Source organism: Rutilus rutilus (genome assembly GCF_951802725.1).
Source record: "Rutilus rutilus genome assembly, chromosome: 9".
NCBI classification, from domain to species: Eukaryota; Metazoa; Chordata; class Actinopteri; order Cypriniformes; family Leuciscidae; genus Rutilus; species Rutilus rutilus.
This window is the reverse complement of record NC_140223.1, coordinates 21,316,902-21,344,056: the sequence shown is the minus strand read 5'-3', so window position 1 is coordinate 21,344,056 and position 27,155 is coordinate 21,316,902. Positions and strand designations below refer to the sequence as shown.

Here is a 27,155-nt window from a genome sequence, read left to right as displayed (position 1 = left end):
TTCCAAACTTTTGACCGGTATTTATATATGGCTATATGAACTGTGAAACATCCTTAAGGATGCGCTAGACTAATATTATTGAATTTCTTATCTAAATACGTACATGAATAAATAACTATCTAATATATCTGCATTAATGCGCTTGGCGGTTCCCAAGTGGACTGCAGCTCGCGCAGAGCCACTGGAGGCAGTCGAACATCACACCTCGAGCTCAACAGGAGGAGAGGAGGACAACAGCAAAGTCTGCACACATGCAAACAGCCCCAAGTCCGCGCTTACTTCAACACAAGGATTTCTCTCAGCGTTAATGGATACTCTCACCTTCGCATGTCATTTCCACTGCATCTTAAAACATGAAACGCGCATAGACTTTAAATCGCTTGTTCCGCGCGCAGACAAGGACAGAGGGAAGAGACGTGCGTACTGTCCAAACTAACTGCAAAGACGCAGGATGGCTAAAGAGACCAGAGGGAAAGGTGAGAGATGTCTGTGTGTTGCATGCATGTGATGTGACTCCTCCGGGATTGACGTGTAGCTGGCGGTATCACAGCAGAAAGAGTGGACAGTCAGTTTGCTCCCTTCACTTTCCGCGTCAATCTGTTGGAATGCGTGAGATGATCTAGGGCTGTGTCTCAAAACCTAGTGAGCTGCTGCCTACCTAGACAGCGTTTTTTTGGGCGTCATGGGCTCAATGCTTATGGTTTTGAGAACCAGTCCAAACGTTGGCTTTTTCTTATCTTCATCTTAGCATGTTCTCTCAACAAATTCACCTTTTTCTGAAATGTAGAATGGCTTTAGGGTCTAGGGCAGGAGTTGCCTTCCATATCTGAACCGGACCCCTTACCCAGACTTTCAGGCAATCCAGGGAGCCATAATACGATATAGATTCTAGGTTTTATTGGTAACACCTGAATAATAACTTTTAGAAACCGATTTGTATTTTCATGACTGATATTAGCCTTCTAATATGACTGTTCTAATTAGTTTTTGGTTGCTCTTTTACATAATAATAATAATACCACAAATCATTAAATTACATTCATTTACATATTCTTATTATATTCTTATTAAATTAACTATAATATCGTTATTATATTAATAAAGAATTAAGTTAAGCTTAAAATGCTGTTTTTTCTGACTTGAAAATGAATAGCTTTAAAATGAACTTTTTTATTCAAGCAAAAGTTATTTACCTGTGAACAACACTGTTTCATGTTAAAGGCACAGAGGTGTTATTATGTTGGGGCCTATAGAGACACACTGATTTATCAGTAGACCTGATATTAAAGGGGACACGTTATACCCCTTTTTACAAGATGTAATATACGTCTCAGGTGTTCCCAGAATGTGTCTGTGAATTCATTTTTGAGTGGAAGGAAAAACATGCTTTTTAAATGCAAATGAGGTGCTGCTCCCATCCCGCTTTCCAGAAGAGGGCGGAGCCTGTACGGGTACTCTGCCAAAAACGAAAACATCTGTTTGGTTTTGATTATCATATCTATTGCGGTCTCGCTCTCGTGACATTGCAGTTCTTCATCATCATGAAAGTTTATTATCTGCATACGTTTTAAAGCCATATAAGTCTAAACTTCTGATAGCCTATATGGTTTTATAAACGCACACATCCGAAGCACACGGTGCGTCCTGTGAGTATTAAAGGGGTCATCAGAAGTTGATTGTACTGAAATGTGTGTTGGCAGTGCCTGTACACAACCATCATAAAATGATAAAAATCCATCCAGTGTTTTTTTTTTTATCTTCTTAAATGTTTTCCCCCATCTCAAATCAAGCCGTTCGATTTTGTGATGTCACAAAATCGACGCCCCTCCCATGATTGTTGATTGACAGCAGCGTTTCAACACAGACCCGCCCTCTCAATCATAGTCTGCGCGGACCGGCGCGGTCATTGTTGATACGCTGGAGCAGAATGGCGTCTAAGCGATTGTGGTGTTCTGTTCTTGGGTGTAATAAGGAACACAGCAGTCATTTTGATGTTCCTAAATCCGAACCGCTGAAGACGCAGTGGCTGAGTTTGTTTTCAAAGGGAATATTCCCCACGATCAACAGCAATGCTTTCATGTTTGCGCGAATCATTTCACACACCAGACTGCTTTACAAACGAGGTCAGTATAAAGCTGGTTTTGCTAAGAAGCTGCTCCTGAAAAAAGGATCGGTACCAACTATTCGTGTTCCTGCTGCATCTCTAGAAGAACTGAAGTGAGTGTAACGTTTTATTAACCTTTATATTAATATTTATATTAATCTTTGCAAATCGCTTGCTGCACGCTTCACGATGAATGCGGCTGTTTACACTCAGGGTACATTACGGCATGTTTTCTATGTACGACGTTCTCAATATAATTCATAATCCCACGTTTATAATGAACAACGCGTTATGGTTATTGTGTTACAAACGGTGTATGCACAGAACAGAGGGGCGGGGTGAGCAACGCTCATTATCATTTAAAGACACATGCACTTAAACGGCGTGCTGAAAACAGAGCTGTTTTTGACCAGGTAAAATGAGTGTTTTCTTACAATACTAATGAGAATTTTTAATTAAAGTATATTACAAACTTTTAATTTAGACCCTAAAGAATCATATTAGCTTGTACAAAAATGGCATTATATTGACCCCTTTAAACTAAGTTCTCTTTCATATCTTATTGTGCTTAAACTTTCAAATACACTGACTCCAATATGCTTTAATGCATAAAGGTAATTTAATAAAAACACTGTTGCACTGAACATCTCAACATACATATACATCCAATGGCAGCACATTCAGTCCAGCATGTCAGAGCAATTATTGATCTGGAAGAAAACTTACCCTTTGCATTTTATGATTCTAAATTATTCTAAATGTCAGGTAATGTGGTGCTTTGCATTTCTATAAGTTTATTGATTATGTGATTCACATTGGCTGCTGAGGTATATACAAGTGGAGATTTGCGGAGGAATCTAATGATTGTATTCTTTTTAAATACTTTTTTTTTTTTCAAAGCAACCTAGCTTAAAGAGATAGATGAAGATCACCCAAAAATGAAAATTGTTGTCATTTACTCTCCCTCAAAACTGACTTCTGTGAAAGATTCCTACATTCTTCAAAATATATTATTTTGTGTTCATCAGAAGAACGTAAGGCGTACAGGTTTGGATTGGAATGACTTGAGGGCGAGTAAATCATGGTCGAATTTTTATTTTTGGTAGAACTATACCTTTAATATTCAGAGACAACTATAAGTATCATCAACAAATGGTGTGATTTTTGGGGCGGGACTATCTGTTTTATGACCAATGGCAGTTGAGGGGAGTGTTCAAAAAAACCTGTTTCAAAACAAATTTGCAACAACAAAAAAATTGTGAAGCTGGTGGTCCAAAATGACACTCTTCTGCTTTTATTCAAAATCACTTTACAAAGGGGGGGAAAAAATCTAATTTTTTAAAGCTACATTGTGTAGGATTTTCTCCCATCTAGCGTTGAAATTGTTTATGACTACAACTGAACATTACTTTCTAGCCCCTCCCATTCCGAGGGCTTTTTAACTCCTACGGTGGTCGTATTATTTCAAATCTGCCGGCAGTCGCGAGTAATCTCCCCCTCGCATTCGTCACGGTGCCACTGGGTGGCAAAACGCGAAAGGCGAAGCTTTAATTTCCAGGTATGTCCCTCTTTGGCTAATGTATTTTCAAAATGGAGGCGCAACATGGCTGCCGCCATTCGAGCGACTCGCTCGTATGTATTCTAAATGGCAGATTCTACGCTTACGAGAATACTTGATTAGTTGGTAGAAGTAATTACACATTAATGAGCACATATCATTTTGAAAGAACAAAGTGTTTTTTGCTAAGAATCAACTTAAAAAATTACACAGTGTAGCTTTAAACAAGATTATGTAGATCATTGATCAGGAAACCGGTGGAGAGTACGTCAGTTCTTAGCCTCGAGTTATCCTGTCAATATGTTTTGTGGCTTATGATCATAAGCTTTTTTTTTTAGGATGTGAAGCTCATAGCATGTGTCATCTGTGTTTTGAATTTGAAGCTCTATGAATCTCTCTGGGATATTGAAGTGACAGCCTGTCATCCATGTTGTATTTCATTTAAGTAGAAAGAGTTTCCATTTTAAGTTGGATAGCGGTAACAACTAGACTGCTAATAAGCTGCCAGAGGCATTTTATTACTCCATAAGGCATGTTTCTAAATCAGCCAAGAAGTTCTCCTCTCTCTGTCATATAGGTAGTCGAGGTATATTTGGTTTTGTAAATGGGGATGTGTTATTTTACTGACTCCTTTGGTTTGGTTACAAAATTTACCACAAAGTTTCAAGATTCTAGTTACTGAATCAGTGTTGTTGGCAGTGTGACGGTTGGTGGGAAAGTCGACTACATCTTCTTGCCATTGCATCAAAGTGCTCACTGTATTTGAACAAGCAGAAATTCATCACTGGAGCAAAATTAGTTCCTTTACATTTGTCAGAACTGGTAGCCAATCAGCAAACACTAGGCACTATTTGGTTGGCTTCATAAATAGCAAGGATTCTTCATGGATGCCTTTAGGATTTAGATTTTTTTTCCTTCAAGATTTTTATATTCATATTTTTCCAAAGTCAAAACTCATTAACAGATCAATCAGTTAATTTGTTATTTTACTGTACTGTAGATCAAAGATCACAAATTAGTCACCAGTTAGCATCCAAAAAAAAAAAAAAAAAATTCAAAACAGAGACACACGTTTTTAACATATATACCACAAAAAAGAGCATGTCACAATGTATATACACTGTAATCTTAATCTAAGAAACAGTGAATCGGTTCTGCTTATTCTCATTCACAGCGAGAATGAGAAAACGTGCTGAATGTCATGACAGCTACACAGTGTAGAGACCTTTAGAGATATTTACTTTAGTTTCTCATATCGATCAGACTCAGGAGTGCACATAACTGGTGCGCATGCGTGGTAAAAATAAACGATGCACAGTAGAAAACTTGGAGGTAAGCGCTTTTGAGTACCAACATTTTTGGGGACAGGGACACGTTTACTTACTGGAGTAAGATTTGGTAAGATAGCAATCATGATGATAAGCGTGTTCATTAATTATTTGCGGTGCAACTACGAGCGCCGGAAGCAAAAAAAAATGTCATTTCCTGTATTCTGCCGGTCTTTTACTGACAGCACTCTGAAAAGTGAACAGACATATTGGCTGAATAGGGTATATGTCGAACGTCGCATGACGAAACCGGAAACCTGGTCTCATCGCATCCGCTTGTCTTAGAAAGTGTTAACAGCCGTATGAACTGACGCCGATATCTTTGGAATTTTAAGGTAATCAGCTAACCTACCTATCTCACTTTGTTATTGGCGTTTTATTCTATTTAAATATCTAAACGTTAGTGTGAAGATTTTTTTTTTTTTTTACTTTTAAATATCGATCTTCACATGCGAGGGACATTGGTTATGATCATCTTTGCTCGCTCCTTTTAAGTTATCTTGAGTAAAACAGTAAAAAAATGCAAGAAGCACATACAAAAGACCTGAACCGGAAGCGATGCGTTCTGTTTTCCGGTTTCGTAATGCGACGTTCGACATATACCCTATTAGAGACTGTAAAAGTGAGTGGGTCCAATATCATCGGTCTTAAAAAGTGGGTGGGTCTTGTCACACCCACATACAATGGTCCGACGCCAGGATCGCAGTTGATCCGTGATCCGTATTTACCAGGCCCCACGGTTCGGCACGCATGTGATTGGTGGATTAACTGCTAAGTTTAACCATCATAGAGGGAAAATGTATCATTTGGACGTGTTTTTTCTTGCCGATTTACACATTCAAACTATTTTAAACGCGGAAGAAGAGACAAAAATCGGGACTCGCGATTTTTATTATGAAAAGTGCTATAAAGTTTTATTTTCATAGGGGTTTAGTGTTATTTCCATAGTCAACATTACCTCCTGAAACAGCTTTGTACTTTATTTTGGAATCTTTGATGGTTCAAACCTTTGTTGGGAAGAACGTTTGGAGGTTAGACCTCTAACAACATTGTGTACCCCTGTTATATATTTTGTAGTTGATGCTCATTCACTATCAGCCAGGATACAGACCACTAAATGAATATTAGCATTTTTTCTGTTATTTAGAAGTCACAGTGATATTCCCAGCAAAAGCAAAAGAGCAGCAAAAGCAAAAGAGCCCAAGCATGCATCAAAGGCGGTTTTAGTGAGTCAAACCATCATGTCATGTTTGTTTAAGTCTAGCTCAGCATGATCTCAGAACTTCAAAAGGGTTCGATTTCCCCCAACACAAAATTCATTTCATTGTGTGCACAATCCGTCTATGTTGCCTTTCCCGGAAAAAAATAAGGCTTTCTGGAAAAAGAGATCTAAGAACTCATCACTACTAGGAATTCAGGTCTCAAAATACACTTTCAGATATAACGGGTAGATGTTTCTTCACATTATTTCTTGAGTAAAGCTCTAATGTGCTGTTGTATCAAGTTTCATATGTACATAATGGGAGTCATAGTGGGTGCAGTGATACTGTATATAAGATACTGTCTGTTCTCAAAAATTAAGTTTGCTTGACTTTGGTTGAGAATGAATACAGGAAATACTGATTGTGCTCTTCACAGCACCAAGATTGAATTGCATTTTGAATTGTTGAATTGTTTTTGCCAAACCAATTAACATGCTCCTCAGTCTGTGAGTTTTCCTGTGGCGTTCTGTGATTCAAATGAGAAACATTTTGGTTCCATTTTGTTTGGTTTTGTTTCCCGCTGAAATGTTTTTATACTGGGATTTTTGTTGAAGGCATTGTGACACTATATCTGTGTAATGGCATTCCAGTCAATAGCACTTTCTATATCTGTAGCTGTCAGACCGCGAGACTCCGATGATCTAGTATTATCTCTCAGCAAACAGCATGTACTGCGGTTTCATGTTTATTTTGTTTCTTGCTTGTTTTTTTTTTCCACTGAGAAAATGAAATTCTATTTTTATCCACACCCAATAATTCAGCACTTGCTGCACCCACGCAGTATAGTGCGAAATGACTGTCATTCCCGTTAAATACATCAAGGACATTTATACTTGATGAAAACTCGTGAATTTATGTAACTGTGAAAAGCATAATAGATCATCAAGCATCTAGATCAGTGGATACAATTTTATTAAAAATTTAGTTTATATCTCTCTTATTTCCTTTACTGTTCAGATTTTTAGATGCAGCTCTTAAAAGGTTCTTTCAGATCTGCAAGGGACTGATATAGGGTTGTCATGCTGTACTATGATGTACTATATTCTACTATATGCTTTACTATACTGTGCTACAATTTGGCAATACACTTAGCTCACAAGATGATGCATGCATTGGGTTCACGAGAATGAGACGAGACAATATAACACTATTTTTAAGAAATCTTGATTTGTTGAAGTCTTGACCTTGATTTGTTTACAGACCGATTAAATGTGCGTTAACGTTAAATCTGCATGCAGTATTGATGTAATGGTAATTATAATACTCTTACAATACCGGCGAAAGTAAGGAGGTGGTTGTTTGTCTCCTGTCGTCGCCGATTCGGGGTCTGAGTCCGTCTCGAACATATAAGGCCGGATAACATTTCCCTCAGTAATGTCCATCATTACAGGTGTTTTATTTACCTTATTTGTGAGCATCCCCAAGCCACAGCAGGCTACAGCATACATGACCCTTAGTTACCTGTGGTTGGCCTGGCCGTGCGTCACACAGAAAACAACGTTCCAATCAGAAGAGAGGCTCATGAATATTAATAAGACAGGTCAAAATTGACCTGTTCTTAGCAGAGCACCTGAAAAAAGGAGCTAAAAATATATATTGGGATGGTTTTTGGTACTTAAACTGCAAATATATGTTCTTAAGGACATCACAACAATAAAACTTCAGAAAGGTGTACAATTTGGGACCTTTAATGCATGGTGAGGAGGAGAGTTCAAGTGGCAAAGACTCTCCAAGGATCACAAATGGAGAATTGTAGAGAGTAGTTGAGTCTTGGGGTCAGAAAGCCTATAAAAAAAAACTAAACAATCAAACATCACCACATGTTGTTTGGGAGGGTTTCAAGAAAACTCCTCCTCGCTCATCCAAAAACAACCTCCAGCATATTCAGTTGTCAGACACGACTGGATCTTCAAAAGGGACCGGATTCTATAGGGACGTCCCGCGTGACGTCACGCCATTTGGAGCAGCCATCTTGACGGAATAGAAAATGCTAAACCGCGGTGATACTACAGCTCGTCGCGAAATATTCCTATCATGCCCGAGCGATGCTGTGCAGTTGGATGCGATCAGATACGTGATCATACAAAAGGAATATCTTTATACCGTATCCCAAAAGAATAAGAAATACATTGACCAACCTTTGCGGTGATGATTGAAAAATCCTCCCCCGCTGGCGTCCAAATCAAAGAGTTGCTGACCCATCCGGACTCATGATACTGATAGCCTGCTAAGCTTTTGTATGCTTTTAATGAAGCTCCGGTGTAGCGTGATGGGAAGTGAATAAGGTAGCTGTAAATGTCACCGAACTCAATGTCAGGAAGTTTTTCTACACATTTAATGCCTGTAAAAAGAACTTGTGCTTCATATGGATCTATGATTCCTAATTCCTTTATCTTCCTCTTGTATCTTTTTGTGATGCTATTAAGTGCGATGTCATGACGTGAAGAGTTAGCTGACGGCTGCTGGGTTAATGGAGGGGGAAAAAAACGATTCTGTTCAGTATCGAGATATTTTGCGCACGCAATTATATCAATACTGTAGCGCAAAGTATTGCAATATTTAGGCTAATTATAAAATAATTATATTATTAGTATAATAATATACTAATAATATATATTACCCACCCCTAATAATAGATCCATTGCCACTGAGTAGCTGACGGATGTATTCCGTCAAAATGGCTGACACGCGGCTAGGGGTCACGTGACTGGGAGATCCCAATAGTCAGATGAAACTAAAAAAAGAGCTTTTTGGCAGCAAACCCACCAGATGTGTTTGGGGCACACAGGGATAAAAAGTACTCCATGCCCACGGTTAAATATACTGCTGGATTTTTAATGTTGTGGGCCTATTTTTTTGCTGGAGGTCCTGGACATCTTGTTCAGATACATGGTATCATGGATTCTAGCAAATACCAACAGCTAAAAAAATCTAAACCTGACGGCCTCTGCTAGAAATCTTATGGGCCAAAACCAAAATCAAAATCAACAAATAAAATGTGTCACCGAGCACAAAATGAAGCTTCTGTCATGGCCGTCCCAGTTCCCTGACCTGAATCCTATAGAAAATGAGTGGGCTGAACTAAAGAGAAGAAGCACCAACATGGATATTGGAATCTGAAGGATCTGGAGAGATTCTGTATGGAGGAATGGTCTCTGATCTCTTGTCAGGTGTTCTCCAAACTCATCAGGCATTATAGGAGAAGACTCAGAGCTGTTATCTTGGAAAAAGGAGGTTGCAAAAAGTATTTAATAAAAGGGTGACAAAAATGATGGCCAACATGTTTTAGAGAAAAGCATGTATTTCATAATGTGACCCCAACCCCCACTTTCAATTATTTTACTTCAATGAAAGGATGCATTGGAAGTTGTGAAATTATGGCATTGGCAAGTGATGGCAGGTTTGTCTTGGGTGGGTCAGTCAAAATATCCTGAGCCTTCTAGAACATGTGTATCAACAAGTAGAAACCTTAAACCTGCCTGACATCTGCAAAAAAAGTTTCCCTTGCTGAAATGAGAAAAACTAAACGTCTCAGTTCTATTTTTCTCATGCTCTTTAGCTGTTAATAATACGCTTAGGAGCTACCTGACACCTCATTATAAACGGAACAGTTCAGGGCAGATTCAGGTTTCCTTAGCAATAATTGTGTTCTAGCGAACTTGCACAATGATTTAGGTTGAGCACGGTGCTAAAAATAGCCTTGCACGAGAAGCAGTGACAGACTCACTGCTATCCTGTGGTCTAGTGAGAGAAAAAGAGAGTGACAGCCTTTCATGACTGTCTGTAGTACTGCAGTCTGACTTTTGTGTGTTTACAGGCAATTCAGGTCTCAATTTTTTTCATTGTTTTATTGATGCAATGATTTTATAAGATGTGAGACTACAGTATAGATTGGATTCATTAACCAGGGGCTATAGGTTTACCTAGATGAGATAAAACTATATCTCATAGTTCAACTATATAGATGTTTTAACTAGATGAGTTTGGTTGTAGTAGACAGATGGTTCTTCTAAAACATCTGCTTTAATAAAATAAAATAAATAAATCTCTTTGTCATTTAATTCATTATCAAACAGTGTTGCTTTTGGCAGCGGATTATAATAGCATGTTTGTTTTTTTATTACAGGGGGATTTAATGGAAAAAGATAAGAAAGAAAAAATGGAAGTCTTATTCATGTACAAATACCAAGGACGTTTGAGTGGAATTTCTTTTCTATATTTTCTATCTAAGAATCTAACTTTCTATTCATCGTTCAACAGCACAGTAAAAACATGCCATTTTTGTGGTTCAAAGGAGGGTGTTAACAAAAACAAATTATCATTCTTAACTGTATTTTTTTATTGATGCATGCAATTGATGCCATTGAGTTGGTGGTACATTCATGTAATACAACAACATGATCAAAAAGGAAAAATGTGATCTTTATTCCTAACATTTCAGAGAGCACATTTACACACAATGCCATGTCCAACAAACACTTCCTTTCGCTGTGTGCATATGTGCTTTTGAACAGCCTCACCTCAGTAGAAATGAGGTGACAAAAACTGATCACAAATCGAAAGCGATACGACAGCACTGTCTTGTTAACAGTGTCTTGATTTTGTGTTTGTATACATAACCGGGTTATATAAAGGCATAATTAACGTCCATCAGAGCGAGCTTCAGTCTTCAGCTGAGCTTTGGCAGGCGGAGGAGGCAGCTCTCGGGTAACCCAGTCAAGTGGCTCTGTTCCCTACTCTCTTTACTCACAATCCCCTCTTGATGTTGTGACCCTGATGAGATGTGTGGACACTGAATTCTCCGCTGCTGCAAAGATTGTACACTCACTTTTGCATTCTGTCTGTTGTCTGCATGTCCATACCCTTTCCAATTAGTCTGAAGGTCTCTTCTCTGAGCCTTGAGCTCATGAGACAGTTTTGGCCATGATTTTGCCATCTAAGGACAGTCAGCATTGTCAATCATATACAAAGTCCTAAGATCGTTGATGTTGCATAGTCTCCCTTGGAGTTTACCCAAGATGCGACAAGCAGTAATCGTAAAGGATGGAAAAGATCGCAGTGGGATTTAACCTGAACTGCCTGGAAATACAGCCTTAGTCAATATTTGCATCGTCTAGCAGCATCAGCTTTTGCATTTGTGGTCTTTTAGGCTTGCAGTATCACAGTTCTGCTTTGTCATGCAAAGTTATTTATCACACCAGTGTTTTTTTTTTGTGGCATACGTGCCGTCTCACAGCATGTGCGGGGCTGCTTTGAGCTGCCAAACGGAGGTGTTTACAAGCTGCACGGCACATATGCTGCAAGCGCACTTTCTTTGGTAGTGCAGGCTTAAAGATGAGAGTATTCCTCTGTGTAATTTAATGCAACAACTGATTGAGAACTGGTGTTATTTTGTGCTGTTTCTCTCTAAAAAAGTATGAACGTCTCTAAGGTTTAAGTGTTCAAGTGTGCAACGGAAAAGAATACCATCAATTCCAGACAATACTGCTGGCATAATTTACCTAAAATTGACCCCATTTAATAAATAAATAAGATTAATAAGTATTTAATTGGACTGATGGTAAAATTATATAAAATGTAGGCTATTATTTCTTATCAATTTATTATGGATAATTTATATTTAAAAAAAAATTGAGTATGTATATAATGTTAAGCAGCAAAAACTGTTTTCAACATTGATAGTAATAATAAGCAAATGAGCATATTATAATGATTTCTGATGGATCATGTGACACTGAAGACTGGAATAATGCTGAAAATTAAGCTTTGCCACCACTGGAACAAATTACATCTTAAAATATGTTGTAATTGAAAACAGTTCTTTTAATTTTTATTAATATTGTGCAATATTACTGTTTTTTACAAATAACAAGGTCACATGAGACAAAGACATCTTCTAACCGTATACATACTGGGAACTATATTCTCAGAAGGCGAAGCACTGCTACTTGGGCGGAGTGATTTGCTCGCAGCACCTGAGAAGCCCTGTGGTGAGGGAGAGTTCGCTCAGAGTTGGAGTAAATCACTCCGCCCAAGTAGCAGTGCTTCGCCTTCTGAGAATATAGTTCCCAGTATGTATACGGTTAGAAGATGGCTGTGTCTCATGTGACCTTGTTTGTCACATGCCTGTCCTGTCTCGTGTAGCACATGTGGTGTTTGTGTTCCTGTCTCTGTTTTGACCCCACCCTCCTTGTTATCTTATTATTGGTTTCATTTGCCCCACCTGTTGTTCCCTCATCACCTGCCTGATTTGTCCCTTTTATAAGTTCCTTTGTGTTTGCAGTCTGTGTCGGATCGTTGTCTTGTACACGTCTCCTGTTCTCCCGTGACCCTTTTTGGTATGTTGTTGTTGTTGTTGTTGTTGTTGTTGTTGTTGTTGTTGTTGTTGTTGTTGTTGTTGTTGTTGTTGTTGTTGTTGTTGTTGTTGTTGTTGTTGTTGTTGTTGTTGTTGTTGTTGTTGTCGTTGTTGTTGTCGTTGTTGTTGTTGTTGTTGTTGTTGTTGTTGTTTTGTATTGAGTTATGTTTTCCCCCTCGTGGGTTTTGTTTTGTGCTTAGTGTTTCTTTTGTAATAAATATCATTTTTCCTTTGCATTTGAGTCCTCCCTTAGTTTTCTTTAGTTAACGTGACAGAACGATCCGACTATGTCAAGGACTCAGCAAAGGATTTCACGTCATCCACCCGCTCCCTCTGTCTTGTGCCCCCAATATGAACGTATTATCTGTTTTCAGGCACTAAGTTCCCTCCGCCAACAAGGGACTGATTTGAGGAAGTTCGCGGCCGAATTCCTTAGAGCGGCGGAGGGATTACTACTTAATGAAGGGCCTCCTAAGGACCTTTTCTTTTATGCTCTCGACGAGACCATGGACTGGTTACTCAGGAGGGCGTATGAAAGGAGTACCTTTGAGGCAATGGTGGAGGGTCTCGCTCGCTTGCAGGAGCGAGAGGCCAGGAAGAGGGCCCCAGTTCCGGTGGTCCCGAGTCCAGTGGTCCCAGTTCCGGTGGTCCCGAGTCCAGTGGTCCCAGTTCCGGTGGCCCCAGTTCCGGTGGTCCCGAAACGGAGGAGGAGAAGGAAGACTCCCTCCGTGACAATCCCGGTGGTCCCAGTTCCGGTGGTCCCAGTTCCGGTGATCCCGAGTCCGGTGGCTCCTAACACGGAGACCATCCCGGAGGTGACTGCCGTCCCTGATGCACCGCCCAGGCGTCTTGCTCTGCCCGCGCCGCCCAGGCGTCTTGCTCTGCCCGCGCCGCCCAGGCGTCATGCTCTACTGGCCCCACCCGAGCTGCTCGCACTGCCTGCACCACCCCAGCGATCCGTCACGTCTGCCCAGCCAGAAACTGTTCACGTCACGTCTGCCGGGCCTGTGTCTCCGGACAAGATGGCCGCCGCCGAGCCGGTGTCTTCGGACAAGATGGCCGCCGCCGAGCCTGTTCACATCTCACGCCTGCCGAGCCTGGGTCTTCGGAGAAGATGGCCACCGCCGAGAGTGTTCACGTTACGTCTGCCGAGCCTGTGTCTTCAGACAAGATGGCCGCCGCCGAGACCGTTCACGTCACGTCTGCCGAGCCTGTGTCTTCGGACAAGATGGCCGCCGCCGAGACTGTTCACGTCACGTCTGCCGAGCCTGTGTCTTCGGACAAGATGGCCGCCGCCGAGCCTGTTCACGTCACTTCCGTCGAGCCTGTGTCTTCGGAGAGGATGACCGCCGCCGAACCTGTGTCTTCAGACAAGTTGGTCGCTGCCAAGCCGGTGGTGTCGGTTCCTGAGCCGGTGGTGTCTGTTCCTGAGCCGGTGGTGTCTGTTCCAGTTCCTGAGCCGGTGGTGTCTGTTCCTGTTCCTGAGCCGGTGTCGTCTGTTCCTGTTCCTGAGCCGGTGTCGTCTGTTCCTGTTCCTGAGCCGGTGTCGTCTGTTCCAGTGCCTGAGCCGGTGGTGTCTGTTCCAGTGCCTGAGCCGGTGGTGTCTGTTCCAGTGCCTGAGCCGGTGGTGTCTGTTCCAGTGCCTGAGCCGGTGGTGTCTGTTCCAGTGCCTGAGCCGGTGGTGTCTGTTCCAGTGCCTGAGCCGGTGGTGTCTGTTCCAGTTCCTGAACCGGTGGTGTCTGTTCCAGTGCCTGAGCTGGTGTCTGTTCCTGTGCCCTGGCCTCCTGAAGGGTCGTCTCCTCCCTGGCCTCCTGAAGGGTCGTCTCTGCCCTGGCCTCCCGAACTGTCCATTTTCCCTGCCCCACCCTGGTCTGTCCTTCCTGTTCCCCCTGTTTCACCCTGGTCTGTCCCTCCCATCCCACCCGTCCCACCCTGGTCTGTCCCTCCCGTCCCTCCCTGGTCTGTCCCTCCCGTCCCTAGTGGAGCGTCTGGTAGCCGCTCCTTAAGGAGGGGGTAATGTCACATGCCTGTCCTATCTCGTGTAGCACATGTGGTGTTTGTGTTCCTGTCTCTGTTTTGACCCCACCCTCCTTGTTATCTCATTATTGGTTTCATTTGCCCCACCTGTTGTTCCCTCATCACCTGCCTGATTTGTCCCTTTTATAAGTTCCTTTGTGTTTGCAGTCTGTGTCGGATCGTTGTCTTGTACACGTCTCCTGTTCTCCCGTGACCCTTTTTGGTATGTTCGTTTTTGAAGTTGTTGTTGTTTTGTATTGAGTTATGTTTTCCCCCTCGTGGGTTTTGTTTTGTGCTTAGTGTTTCTTTTGTAATAAATATCATTTTTCCTTTGCATTTGAGTCCTCCCTTAGTTTTCTTTAGTTAACGTGACATTGTTATTTTGTACACGCTGTAACTATACAAATCACAACATGTAAATAGAAAAATGTTGGCGTTATTTTGTCTCTTATTGGGAGCAGTATGCTAGCTGGAGCCATTTACCTCCAGTCTTTGTGCTAAGCTAGGCTAGCGGTGGGTGCGTCATACAGAGTTACGGCACGCACGGAGATGAAAAGGGTTTGTATGGAATTATCAAACTCTGGGGGATACGGTGAATAAGCTAAAGTCCCAAAAAGTCTGCGTGTTCCTTTAACATGAGGCAGATGAGCAAATTAGTAGAAATGGTGGAGGAGCTTTTTGAGTGCGTGGGTGACAGGGTGAGGCTGAAGAGGGGAAGGAGAGAAAGAGGGAAAAAGTGTAAAAGGGAGGTTGAGGATAGCAGCTGCTATCTAGCAGTTATTATGTTTTTGATTTAGAGCGAGGCTCTCAGTGAGCCGTATCATGAGTGCTCAGGAGAAAATGCCAATTTTGCACTGTGCTGTCTTCCAACCCAGATATCGACCCTAATCACGATCCTTAACCCAGAACTCATTACAAACTCTAAAATTAGACATTGGTTATATAGAGCATGCATACTTAAAAGTTGGTTTGAATGGGTTTTATACAACAGTTCAATAAACAAGAAGTTAATGTCGAGTAAATTACATTTTAGACACAAAATTGACAGTTTTTGTTCCACATATGAAAATAGTTTCAAACGAATTCACAGCATAAAAAACTGTTGAAAGTTTCCATCCAAGCAACACACAGTGGTGGTGTTCATTCTTGAATGGACCAGTATCAGTTTGATAAATGTTAGAAACTCCTTGTATAAGAAATCTTGGTATTCATACACCCACATTGCTAGCTACCTGAATAATAGCGCTTCTGGTTTACTAGTGCAGATGTCTGAAGGTAAAGTTAAAGTATGAATTGTCCTCAGACAAATGAGACCACATAGCCATCTTTCCTTAAGAGATTTTAGTTGAATTTTAGTTTAAACTCAATTTTTTAAGTTTTTAAAGGAAGGCTTTTTCAGCATGCATTCAATTTAATTTAATTCCCTTGTCTGATGACGCAATTAAACAGAAAAGCGCACATGATATCCTGACTTGAGGAAGCTGGCCAAATTATTTGTTATTGTATAGATTTGGTTTTCTTTAAATGTATCATTCATGAGACCATTCCAATTTCATGGCTGAAGTATATCCTCTTCTCAGCCAGATTTATTGTGTTGCTGTTTTAGTGCAAAGGCATCACCTGCATGACTTGCTAGACTGAAGACGATGCCACTGTTATGAAATTTCATGTAATGAAATTCATCTCGGTTCAGCTATGCAGTGGTTTATTATTACTTTGATTATAGCTTGCGAAACCATGACCATCTCTGTTACTGGTTGAAAACATTCATGTTTTTTAATGCGTTTTTTCTTTGCCAAAAAAAAAAAGTAAACCTTTCCCTTTCATCCCAGGTTGAATTATGGACGAATGTGATTAGAAATGTGAAAATGGGAATGCTGAATAGACTCAATTAGAGATGCTTTAGTGCAGGAGCTGAGGTTATATCCACCCTGCCGTCTCTGAAGACAGCCCTCACTGGACTCCCTCATTCAAAACTAATCTTCACCTCTTTATCTCCTCTGTAAATCTGTTTTCCAAGCGTCCCAATGGAAAAAGCATTTAATCTCCATCAAAGTATTTAAAAGAAAATGTTTGTTCACTCTACGATTAACCATAACTTATGTTAGATAATTAGTTCAGTATTTATACGGTTACTGTATGATTGCAAAGCGGAATTTTAGGCCAGTTATTGAATGTATAATCTCTTTCATCTTAAATCTTAATGAGATATTATAAATCTTATATATGTAGTTGGATCAAGAATGTGGACACTTAATTTGGACATCATATTTTAAAATGTTATTGCATTTTAGATAAGAAACTATTTGTTTGAACAAAAATGTTTGGTTTTAAATGATAAAAAAAACATGAAGTAAATACTTGGCAATTTGTTATCTATAGACATTGTCTGGTGGGATTTGGAAGGTGATACGGTCTCAGTATGTCCAGACAAAGGCCCCAGGAATGAAAAAGCTGATTGCTGTTGATGCTGCTGTCAAATGCGTTGTGTGTGTTAATAGTGCACAACTTTTGACCTTCTGGCTTTGTGGGAGAGATGAAAAGCTCATTAATTCCTGCATGATGATGTGGGGTTCAGCAGTCACAGGAAGAGAATGAAAACATTGGCGCTACACCGAGCACCAGTAATGGAAGGGGATACGCTATTGTTGAGCTGGATCATGTGGAGGTCCAGACACAAGACAGCTGGGGGAAGAAAACTTGACAGCTTAAGTGACACTTTTTGAGTAATGCCAACCAAATTGGCAAAATCATTTACTGTTGCCCTGCTGATAATAGTTCTCCATTATTAATCTCTTGTGCTTGTATATTTCTCTATATTTGTAATGCTTATCTGCTAACAGAATCACTATAAATGAAATTCTCTCAGTGATTACAGTTGGTTTTATTTGTTGTGTTTGTTTCAGTGTCTTTGATTTTAAGCCATATGAATGCAGCAGTGATCTTGCTAAGCCTTGCTGGGTGAATTACTGGATTTACATTACTTATAATACAAAATGTTTTAATTCTTTGAGTAAAGAGGCAATTTGCTGAGCTATAAAGCATCAAAAATCCCCATCGCTATATGTTCTCTCACAATGACGCAGATCTATAATTATTAAATCATGGCCCACTTAATATGATTTGGAGAGGATAACTTTCGTTTGACTTACACTGATTTGTAATTTGCATTATTGCCTTTATCTGTCATTGGATTAGAAAGTTATTAACTTTAGATTTAAGCAGCCCAGGGCTCCAATGATTATTAGAACGTGTTGTTCCAAAAGGCCCAGATTATTGTGACTATGCTTTGTGAGCACGTCATTAGTTGGAAATAATTTGTTGAAGATACATTTTTATGCTGTCTGTACTAATGAGTTGGGAAATATAGTTGCTGTCATAACTGCTTGTTAGAATCATCTTGTGTTTAAGAGAGAATATAATTCAGATATTTGCCATTTGCTTCGTTATGTCATCTTAATAGCAACAAAAAGAAGTCATATCACATACCAACATAACACAGAGTTGACAAGTACTAGTGTATGTCTTCAGCCATCGAATGGATGAATTTTCTAGAAAGAGTTTTTGTATCTAAAGATTTTGAAGATCAGGGATGAGATGCTTTTCAACAGCATAATGCCTATCATTCTTTGTCTATAATCATTGTAATACTAATTGCCACATTTTAGTCATCGAAACTATGTCCTCTCCAACACAAATGAATTTTTATTTTATTGTATATTTTTATCTAATATATATACAGACCCTTTCCAAAAAATTGGCATATCATGGAAAAGTTTATTTATTTCCATAATTCCATTCAAAACGTTAAACTTTAATAGATTATAGATTCAGGCCCCACAACTTAAACGATTTCAAGTATTTAGTTGTTTATTTGTACATAATTTGGGCTTCCAGCTCATAAAACCCACGAAAACAGGATTTAATTTTTTTTGAAAATTACATGAAATCACACAGTAATTACACAGTGATACCATGGTCATTGAACCAGGTTTTGGTTATTTTGGCAGTGTGAGCAGGTGCAAATCCTGCTGGAAAATGAAGGAAGCATGAAGCGCTCTGAAAATGTCCTGGTAGATGGCTGTGTTGACTCTGGATTTAATAAAGCACAGTGGACCAAAGTCCTCTTTTCTGATGAGAGCAAATTTTGCATCTCATTTGGAAACCAAGGTCCCAGAGTCTGGAGGAAGAATGGAGAGGCACACAATCCAAGATGCTTGAAGTCCAGTGTGAAGTTTCCACAGTCTGTGTTGGTTTGGGAAGCCATGTCATCGGCTGGTGTTGGTCCACTGTGCTGTCCACTCAACGCAGCCGTCTACCAGGACATTTTCATGCTTCCTTCAGCAGACAAGCTTTATGGAGATGCTGACTTCATTTTCCAGCAGGATTTGCACCTGCCCACACTGCCAAAATAACCAAAACCTGGTTCAATGACCATGGTATCACTGTGTAATTACTGTGTGATTTCATGTAATATTCAAATTTTTTGAAATCCTGTTTTCGTGGGTTTTATGAGCTGGAAGCCCAAATTATGTACAAATAAACAACTAAATACTTGAAATCGTTTAAGTTGTGGGCCCTGAATCTATAATCTATGGAAGTTTAACGTTTTGAATGGAATTATGGAAATAAATAAACTTTTCCATGATATTCTAATTTTTTGGAAAGGGTCTGTATGTATATATATATATATATATATATATATATATATATATATATATATATATATATATATATATATATATATATAAACACACACGTACATATGTATATATGTTAATAAATTAAAGTATTAAGTATAAGTTTATTAATTTATTGAAAATATGAAACAATAAATAAAATTACATTTTATGTACATATTTACACAATTTATATTAGTCTTACTAATTTCAAGCATTTAAGTATAAACTTTTAGATAAAGAGGTTTTTAAGATAGTTAGAAACAACCTTTTGACAAGTCGTCTTAAGCATGTTCTGCACTCCCATTTAGATTCCCTGCATCTCAAATTTTACACTTTGATTTTCACGTTAGCCAGTCATACATTCAATTAATTCCCGACCGCTCCATTCCTTTGGACGTCTTCACTTCGTAATATTAAATAACACTATCATTATGCATGTCTAATTATTTAGTCACACAATGCTCAGTAATTGCATGCAGAACTTGTGACCTTTGGTTTGATCGTATCTTTTTCATGTTCTCTCCCCTTAGCGACCCTACGCAAGCACAGCGCTTCTCACTGGCGCATGCAGAACATCGCCCAGGAATCTGTTGACAGCTCGGATGATGAGTTTTTTGATGCTCGAGGTAAGTGTCACTTATTTTCTACCCTTTGTAATAACCTGATGGCTTCAGCTCATCAGCATCTGTGCCCTACTCTCATTCTCTTTTTTATGTCCATCAAATATTCTGTCTATTACAGGTATCTCCTCACATTTTGGATGTATTCATCTTAAGTATGCACTAAAACAGCTGTAAATTTGTATAAAGTAGATTTGTAGGCCTTTTTCATTCTGAACACAAATGCTAAACTGATGTGACATGGTTGAACAGCGTAGTGTGTCCTCCAAATTAGCACGTACCAATCCTTGATATAACATTAGCATACTTTTGTTTGTAATGGGGTCCAAATAACAAGCTTTTATAATCAGAATGATGAAAACTGGAAAAAAACCTGCTTGTCAGCTCATAAGTGTCCCTGCAACCAGCGAGCCAGTCGAGGCCCATACAATAAATAGCTCAAGATTTGCGTCTTCAGCAAAATGCCATGATTAAACAAAATCCTCTATCTAAATGGACTGGGCTTCAATTTGCTTTTGTCAGCATTGCACCTCCATTTTCTTTTTCCAAAATGTACATTTAGCTGACTCTTATATCCAAAGCAACTTACCGTCCAGGGACAGCAACCTGAGGATATGTTTCATACTCAAGCAACCCACTGCTACCCATTTTATTTCCTTTTGTGACTTATTTCCATACTGGATGTTTAACAAAACAAATGTATAGCAGGATGTTTTTCTTTGGAATACATATTATGTTGAGGAACGTGTATTAAGCAAATAAATAGGGTCAACATCGAATGGAGCATGTAAATAAGCAGATTAATAGATACAGGGAGTTTCCTGCTAGTTTATTGCACAATACTGTGTGCATTTCAAATCTGTAGCAGTCGAGTTCTAGAGCAGCCACATTTGGTCAGTGAAGACATAGATGTATTTACATAGAATCCTTATTAGCGGCTGTTTCTAAGGGCCACGATACGCATGTCATCCGCCATATTGGAATGGTCAAAGCTGGTCCGTGAACGCTTAAGATCGATTAGACTTTGTGTCTGCAACTGTAGTTAGACGTATGGATGATTATTTATATCTGCAATGGACTTCAGCAGATGATTTGCTAAACTAACACAATACAACAAGACGAAGGCGTTGGCTAACACAACATTAAAAAGTTACCATAGTTTAAAAACCTGTTATAGTGAGTTAATACATATAAAAACACAAACCAACACATTCCCACCTGTAACAGATTATCCCAATTCTTTGGGAATTTAAATCTCTGAAGCTGTGAGTGAAGGGGTCAAATGTGGCATCTACAAATACATATCTATAAGTGAAGAAAAGTGAACAAAATGGGTGATTCTCCATTAGAGATGCAAACAAGATCACATTGTCTCTTGAGTCGCATCTCCAAATTAGTTACTTTGATTGTAGCTTTATTTAGCGCTATAATTCATTCACATTGTCTATATGAGCTGTTGTGTCTGTCTCCTACACATTAGTAAAACATTTGTTAAAGAATGGGTTGAAGCAGTGTATAATGCAATTGGTAACCTGCATGTTTCCACATCTGTCTTTCATGAGACACCATTTCTCATTCATTCTTAATGAGCCCCCGGCTTTGCTACACCGCACAGAACCTCAATTAAAGTCCAGATGTTACAGTGGCATGGATTGGGAAACATGCAAAATAGCTCCTTAATATGTTTTTGGCTGTTTTTGTTATTATATTTTTGTCTGACAAACGGCATTTGTGTTATATACACTACTGTTAAAAAGTTTAGGGTCAGTATTTTTTTTTGCAAAGAAATTCATTCTGCAAGAATGCATTAAATTGATCAAAAGTGACAGTAAAGACATTTTAATGTTACAAAAGATTTCTATTTCAAATTTCTATTCATCAAAAAATATGTAACAGCACAACTGTTTTCACCTTCAACTGCTTTTCCACCATCGGGCTGAACAGTTGTAAGAACTGTAAGGAACGGTTGCAGTTATATTTCCATTCGAGGTTGGTTCGGCACAACACGATTACAAACCGTTCTCAGCCCAGAATTCTCAGCACGGTTGGCTAACTAGTTACATCGCCACTCAGGATTGGTCACTTGTCTGTTGTCTGGCTACGAGTGAAGTAAACACAAGTTAATAATAAAATTATTCACTATAACGTGGTCGCTATTTACATCTCATAAATCTTTTAACTCTTGTATTACTGGGCAAGGACTGAGACATATGATATGTATTACATTCCAAAGAGCTGTGTTATCACCCCCACAGCGGGAAATGAAACCATACCCGTCGGCACGGAATGGAACGGTTAAGTAATGGTTTGGCCCGCCGGTGGAAAAGCAGCTTTTGATAATAATAATAAATGTTTCTTGAGCACCAAATCAGCATATTAGAATGATTTCTGAAGGATCATGTGACACTGAAGACTGGAGTAATCATGCTGAAAATTCAGATTCACAGGACAAGCCAAACAGGGCAAATTAGCGTAAGAGCGCAATTCTAAAAAGCGTCGATGAGAGTGAAAAGTTCTGCGCGTGATTACTGACGACGCACAAATTAAAGAACGCAGAAGCAGGCGGATCATTTCCAAAATACCAACACAATCTCTTGCAGCTTTTAAAAAAAAAACTAAAAAACATACCAACCCCAAACTTTTGAACAGTAGTATATATATGAGCTTGATCGATGTAAAGGGTTTTCTTACTATAGTAATTTGTCTGGACTTAGAGAAGAGTTAGCATGAAACATTAGCATTACTCTTAAATAATCATGTGAGGATTTGTTTACTCTAAACACTGTAGTGACATTATTGCCCACATACAAAAATAACTGCAAATTAACATCTGGTTTAAGACATGCTTTTTTTGGGTGGTAAATAATGGCGTTAATACCAGTAAATTGACCAGCGCAAACCTAAACCTAATTCACATTGCGTGATTCATTTAAAAACTCTCCTCCCATAAATTTTGCGTCTGAAAGGGAAACTACAAATGCATATGCAATAGGGTTTGCGCTGGCGCAATCTGTTAGTAAATCTGGCCCTAATATAGAAAACAGGTACTTTAAATAATATTTTACAATATTACTGTTTTTACTGTTGTTTTTTGTTTTTTGATCAACTAAATGCAGCCTTTTTAAATAAAATAAAAACCTTACCAACCCCAAACTTTTGAACAGTAGTATATATATGAGCTTGATTGATGTAAAGGGTTTTCTTGCTATAGTAATTTGTTTGGACTTAGAGAAGAGTTAGCATGAAACATTAGCATTACTCTTAAATGATCATGTGAGAGTTTGTTTGCTCTAAACACTGTAGTGGCATTATTGCCCACATACAAAAATAACTGCCTGGGTACATGAAGATGACTGCTGACTGAAATGACTTTCCCTAAAGGGACTTTGAAGAAATGTATTCTCAACGCTGTCACGTTGCATTATAGGGAATAACCGAGGCTGGTGGCACAGAGGGACCAACAGTATACAAAGCATTCTTATATTACTAAATCAATTTAAATCCTCACTTTGTGTATCAGAAAAGATTTAGATATAATTATAGAAAAAAATATTTTTGTTTACTTTCTCTTAGTGTGATGGATGGGTACATTTTTATTCAATTTTGAAATACATGTCTGGAAGTTGCAAGAAATTATTACTTTTTTTCTGCAAGGACACATTAAGTTGATCGAAAGTGACAGTGAAGATTTTTACATTGTTACAGTACAAAAGATTTCTATTTCTTGTTTTTATTTATAAAAGAATCCCAAAAAGTTTTCAACATGGATCATAATGTTAAATCTTTCATGAGCACCAAATAAGCATATTAGAATGATTTGTGAAGGATCATGTGACACTGAAGATTGGAGTAATGATGCTGAAAACTCAACTTTGCCATCACAGGAATAAATTGCATTATAAAATGGCAAAGGGTTATTTTAAATTATATTAATATTTCACAATACAGTTTTTACTGTATTTTTGATTAAATAAATGCAGCCTCAGTAAGCATAAGAGACTTCTTACCGACCGGTAGTTTAAACAGTAGTGTAATTGGACCAATGAGAATCCACTCTGGGAAGGGCCATCCAAAGCAATTAGCGTGAAACTTAGCATGCAGTTTTATAGTTTTATAGTGCTTCTCTAATGCTGAGATTGTTTCTGCTCTTAGAAAATATTGTTTTCTAAAGAATTAGTGTCAGTTTCATGATTCAAAGCATTGCAGATAATTGTCTCCACTGAGTGTCATTTTCAGACTTGTTTTGACCTGTGAGAACTCTTTCAGAAATGACAAAAGAAATATGCACACTTAAATGTTGTTTTCTTGTGGCTGAGTGTTTGTTTAGCAATCTTTCTTGTCAGGAGAGCCACAGTCAAGTGTTTTGGCCCAGACTTGGAGTGCAAACTTAATTGCTTTTTGTGTGAGTGACACCGCAAAGGTGTCTTTGTGAAATCACAGAGGTTGTGTCGTGTGTTTCTGTGGGTCTGTGTAGATACTTTCTGTGACTGACTGTTGTTGACTCCTTTTCTCTGACCTGTGAGATTGACCCCTGTCTACAGTGTGCTACAGATGATATGAGCAGCAGAGAAATTGAGGCTCATCACGGTTCCAGCTTTGTCAGCCTGCCTTCACCTCTATGACACTTGAGCCCCTTTCACGCGTGTCAGACTCTCACTCACTTACCCTATTCATGCCTCTCATATCCGCTGGGTTGATCTCCTTTAAGCCGCATCATGGAGTGTCTCTCTAGTGGATATAGGGATGCGATTTTTCTGTATTTATTCTTTGCCATTACAGGAATAAAGTACAAAAATACTTTTATTATTATTTCACTCTCTTACTGATTTTATTGTATTTATAATAAAAAAAATGCAGCCTTGATAAGCATAAGACACATTTTTTTGGTTTAAAAATTCTAAAAATCCTACTGAATGAATACACACACACACACAGTATATATGTACAGTATATGTACACACACACACACACACACACACACACACACACACACACACACACACACACACACACACACACACACACACACACTGTTTATATAACTATATATACAGTATATATGTAAATACACTCACCTAAAGGATTATTAGGAACACCATACTAATACTGTGTTTGAACCCCTTTCGCCTTCAGAACTGCCTTAATTCTACGTGGCATTGATTCAACAAGGTGCTGAAAGCATTCTTTAGAAATGTTGGCCCATATTGATAGGATAGCATCTTGCAGTTGATGGAGATTTGTGGGATGCACATCCAGGGCACGAAGCTCCCGTTCCACCACATCCCAAAGATGCTCTATTGGGTTGAGATCTGGTGACTGTGGGGGCCATTTTAGTACAGTGAACTCATTGTCATGTTCAAGAAACAAATTTGAAATGATTCGAGCTTTGTGACATGGTGCATTATCCTGCTGGAAGTAGCCATCAGAGGATGGGCACATGGTGGTCATAAAGGGATGGACATGGTCAGAAACAATGCTCAGGTAGGCCGTGGCATTTAAACGATGCCCAATTGGCACTAAGGGGCCTAAAGTGTGCCAAGAAAACATCCCCCACACCATTACACCACCACCACCAGCCTGCATAGTGGTAACAAGGCATGATGGATCCATGTTCTCATTCTGTTTATGCCAAATTCTGACTCTACCATCTGAATGTCTCAATAGAAATCGAGACTCATCAGACCAGGCAACATTTTTCCAGTCTTCAACTGTCCAATTTTGGTGAGCTCGTGCAAATTGTAGCCTCTTTTTCCTATTTGTAGTGGAGATGAGTGGTACCCGGTGGGGTCTTCTGCTGTTGTAGCCCATCCGCCTCAAGGTTGTGCGTGTTGTGGCTTCACAAATGCTATGCTGCATACCTCGGTTGTAACGAGTAGTTATTTCAGTCAAAGTTGCTCTTCTATCAGCTTGAATCAGTCGGCCCATTCTCCTCTGACCTCTAGCATCAACAAGGCATTTTCACCCACAGGACTGCCGCATACTGGATGTTTTTCCCTTTTCACACCATTCTTTGTAAACCCTAGAAATGGTTGTGCGTGAAAATCCCAGTAACTGAGCAGATTGTGAAATACTCAGACCGGCCCGTCTGGCACCAACAACCATGCCACGCTCAAAATTGCTTAAATCACCTTTCTTTCCCCATTCTGACATTCAGTTTGGAGTTCAGGAGATTGTCTTGACCAGGACCACACCCCTAAATGCATTGAAGCAACTGCCATGTGATTGGTTGATTAGATAATTGCATTAATGAGAAATTGAACAGGTGTTCCTAATAATCCTTTAGGTGAGTGTATACACACACACACACACACACATACATATATATACAACTACTACAAATACTCGAACTCTGGTCGCCTTAAGCTGTACTGCGCTATATTTTGGTGTGACCAAACTTCATGTTTTAATAGGAAATACGTCAACACAACACAAACTGTGCTTGTTAAGTGATGTCATGGGGTCTTTAAGAATAAGGCCCTTGATTATAAATGAGGGCATTTAAGATCATTTTTAACTGACATGTTGGCAAATGTCTAAGGAGGTTAATTCAGGTCTGTTATTGGAGTGAGTGTGTGCATTTGAGTAATGAGATTTGAGTCAGAGTGTGCCTAAACAGAACCCATTTGTACAACCTGAAATAAGATCGGACCCTCATTTAATACGGTGTAAATTTGAGCTGGAGACAGATTGCTGTATGTATTCGCACTCATTCATTGTGACTCTTAATGCCAATTGATTAGCATTACCTACCCTGGCTTTGCTTTTTGAGCTGAAGTGTTTTTCTGTTGCATTGATTGTTCTCTGCAGTCGGGTAGCCCTGGGCCCTTCGCACACAAGATTCATCTGCACTGACAAATCAACTAGGAAGTAGGCTATTTATAACTTCTGTTAGATTAAAATGCATCTCTTAAATATTGTTGCCTTCGATTTTTAATATAAAGACCCTGTTTCTTTGAAAATAGCATCTTAGCATTAGTCTAGTTGCATGATTTGCATAAACAGATTGTATGAATATCATAAGTCATCTAAGCAATTTAAATGTATATAGCCTACAGTAATTGTCTTTTAAATGTTAAATTGTGACATACAAAAACATGTCCAATCCATTTCTTCTTAGTGTTTGTGTTGAAGCTTTAAATCCCAGTGTTTCAACTCTGTGTTAAGAAGGTCAAGACATGTGATTTTCATAACCAAATATGGGCCTTCATTTGGAAGATTTTCCATGAAAAG

At 39.2% G+C, this 27,155-nt stretch overlaps 1 protein-coding gene across 5 annotated transcripts in view; it reads left to right on the top strand.

The window, feature by feature from the left end:
- The first annotated feature begins 200 nt into the window (after positions 1 to 200).
- pitpnm3 (PITPNM family member 3) overlaps positions 201 to 27,155 on the top strand; it is an 89,397-nt gene continuing 62,442 nt past the window's right edge. For 4 of the 5 annotated variants that reach the window (XM_084419500.1, XM_084419496.1, XM_084419497.1 and 1 more), the window contains exons 1-2: positions 217 to 476; positions 19,836 to 19,931. In XM_084419500.1, coding sequence (XP_084275626.1) covers positions 452 to 476; positions 19,836 to 19,931 — 121 coding nt within the window. In that variant the 5' untranslated portion in view covers positions 217 to 451. Of the gene's footprint in view, positions 477 to 19,835; positions 19,932 to 27,155 lie in introns of all 5 variants that reach the window. The other variant, XM_084419499.1, reaches the window with a different exon arrangement.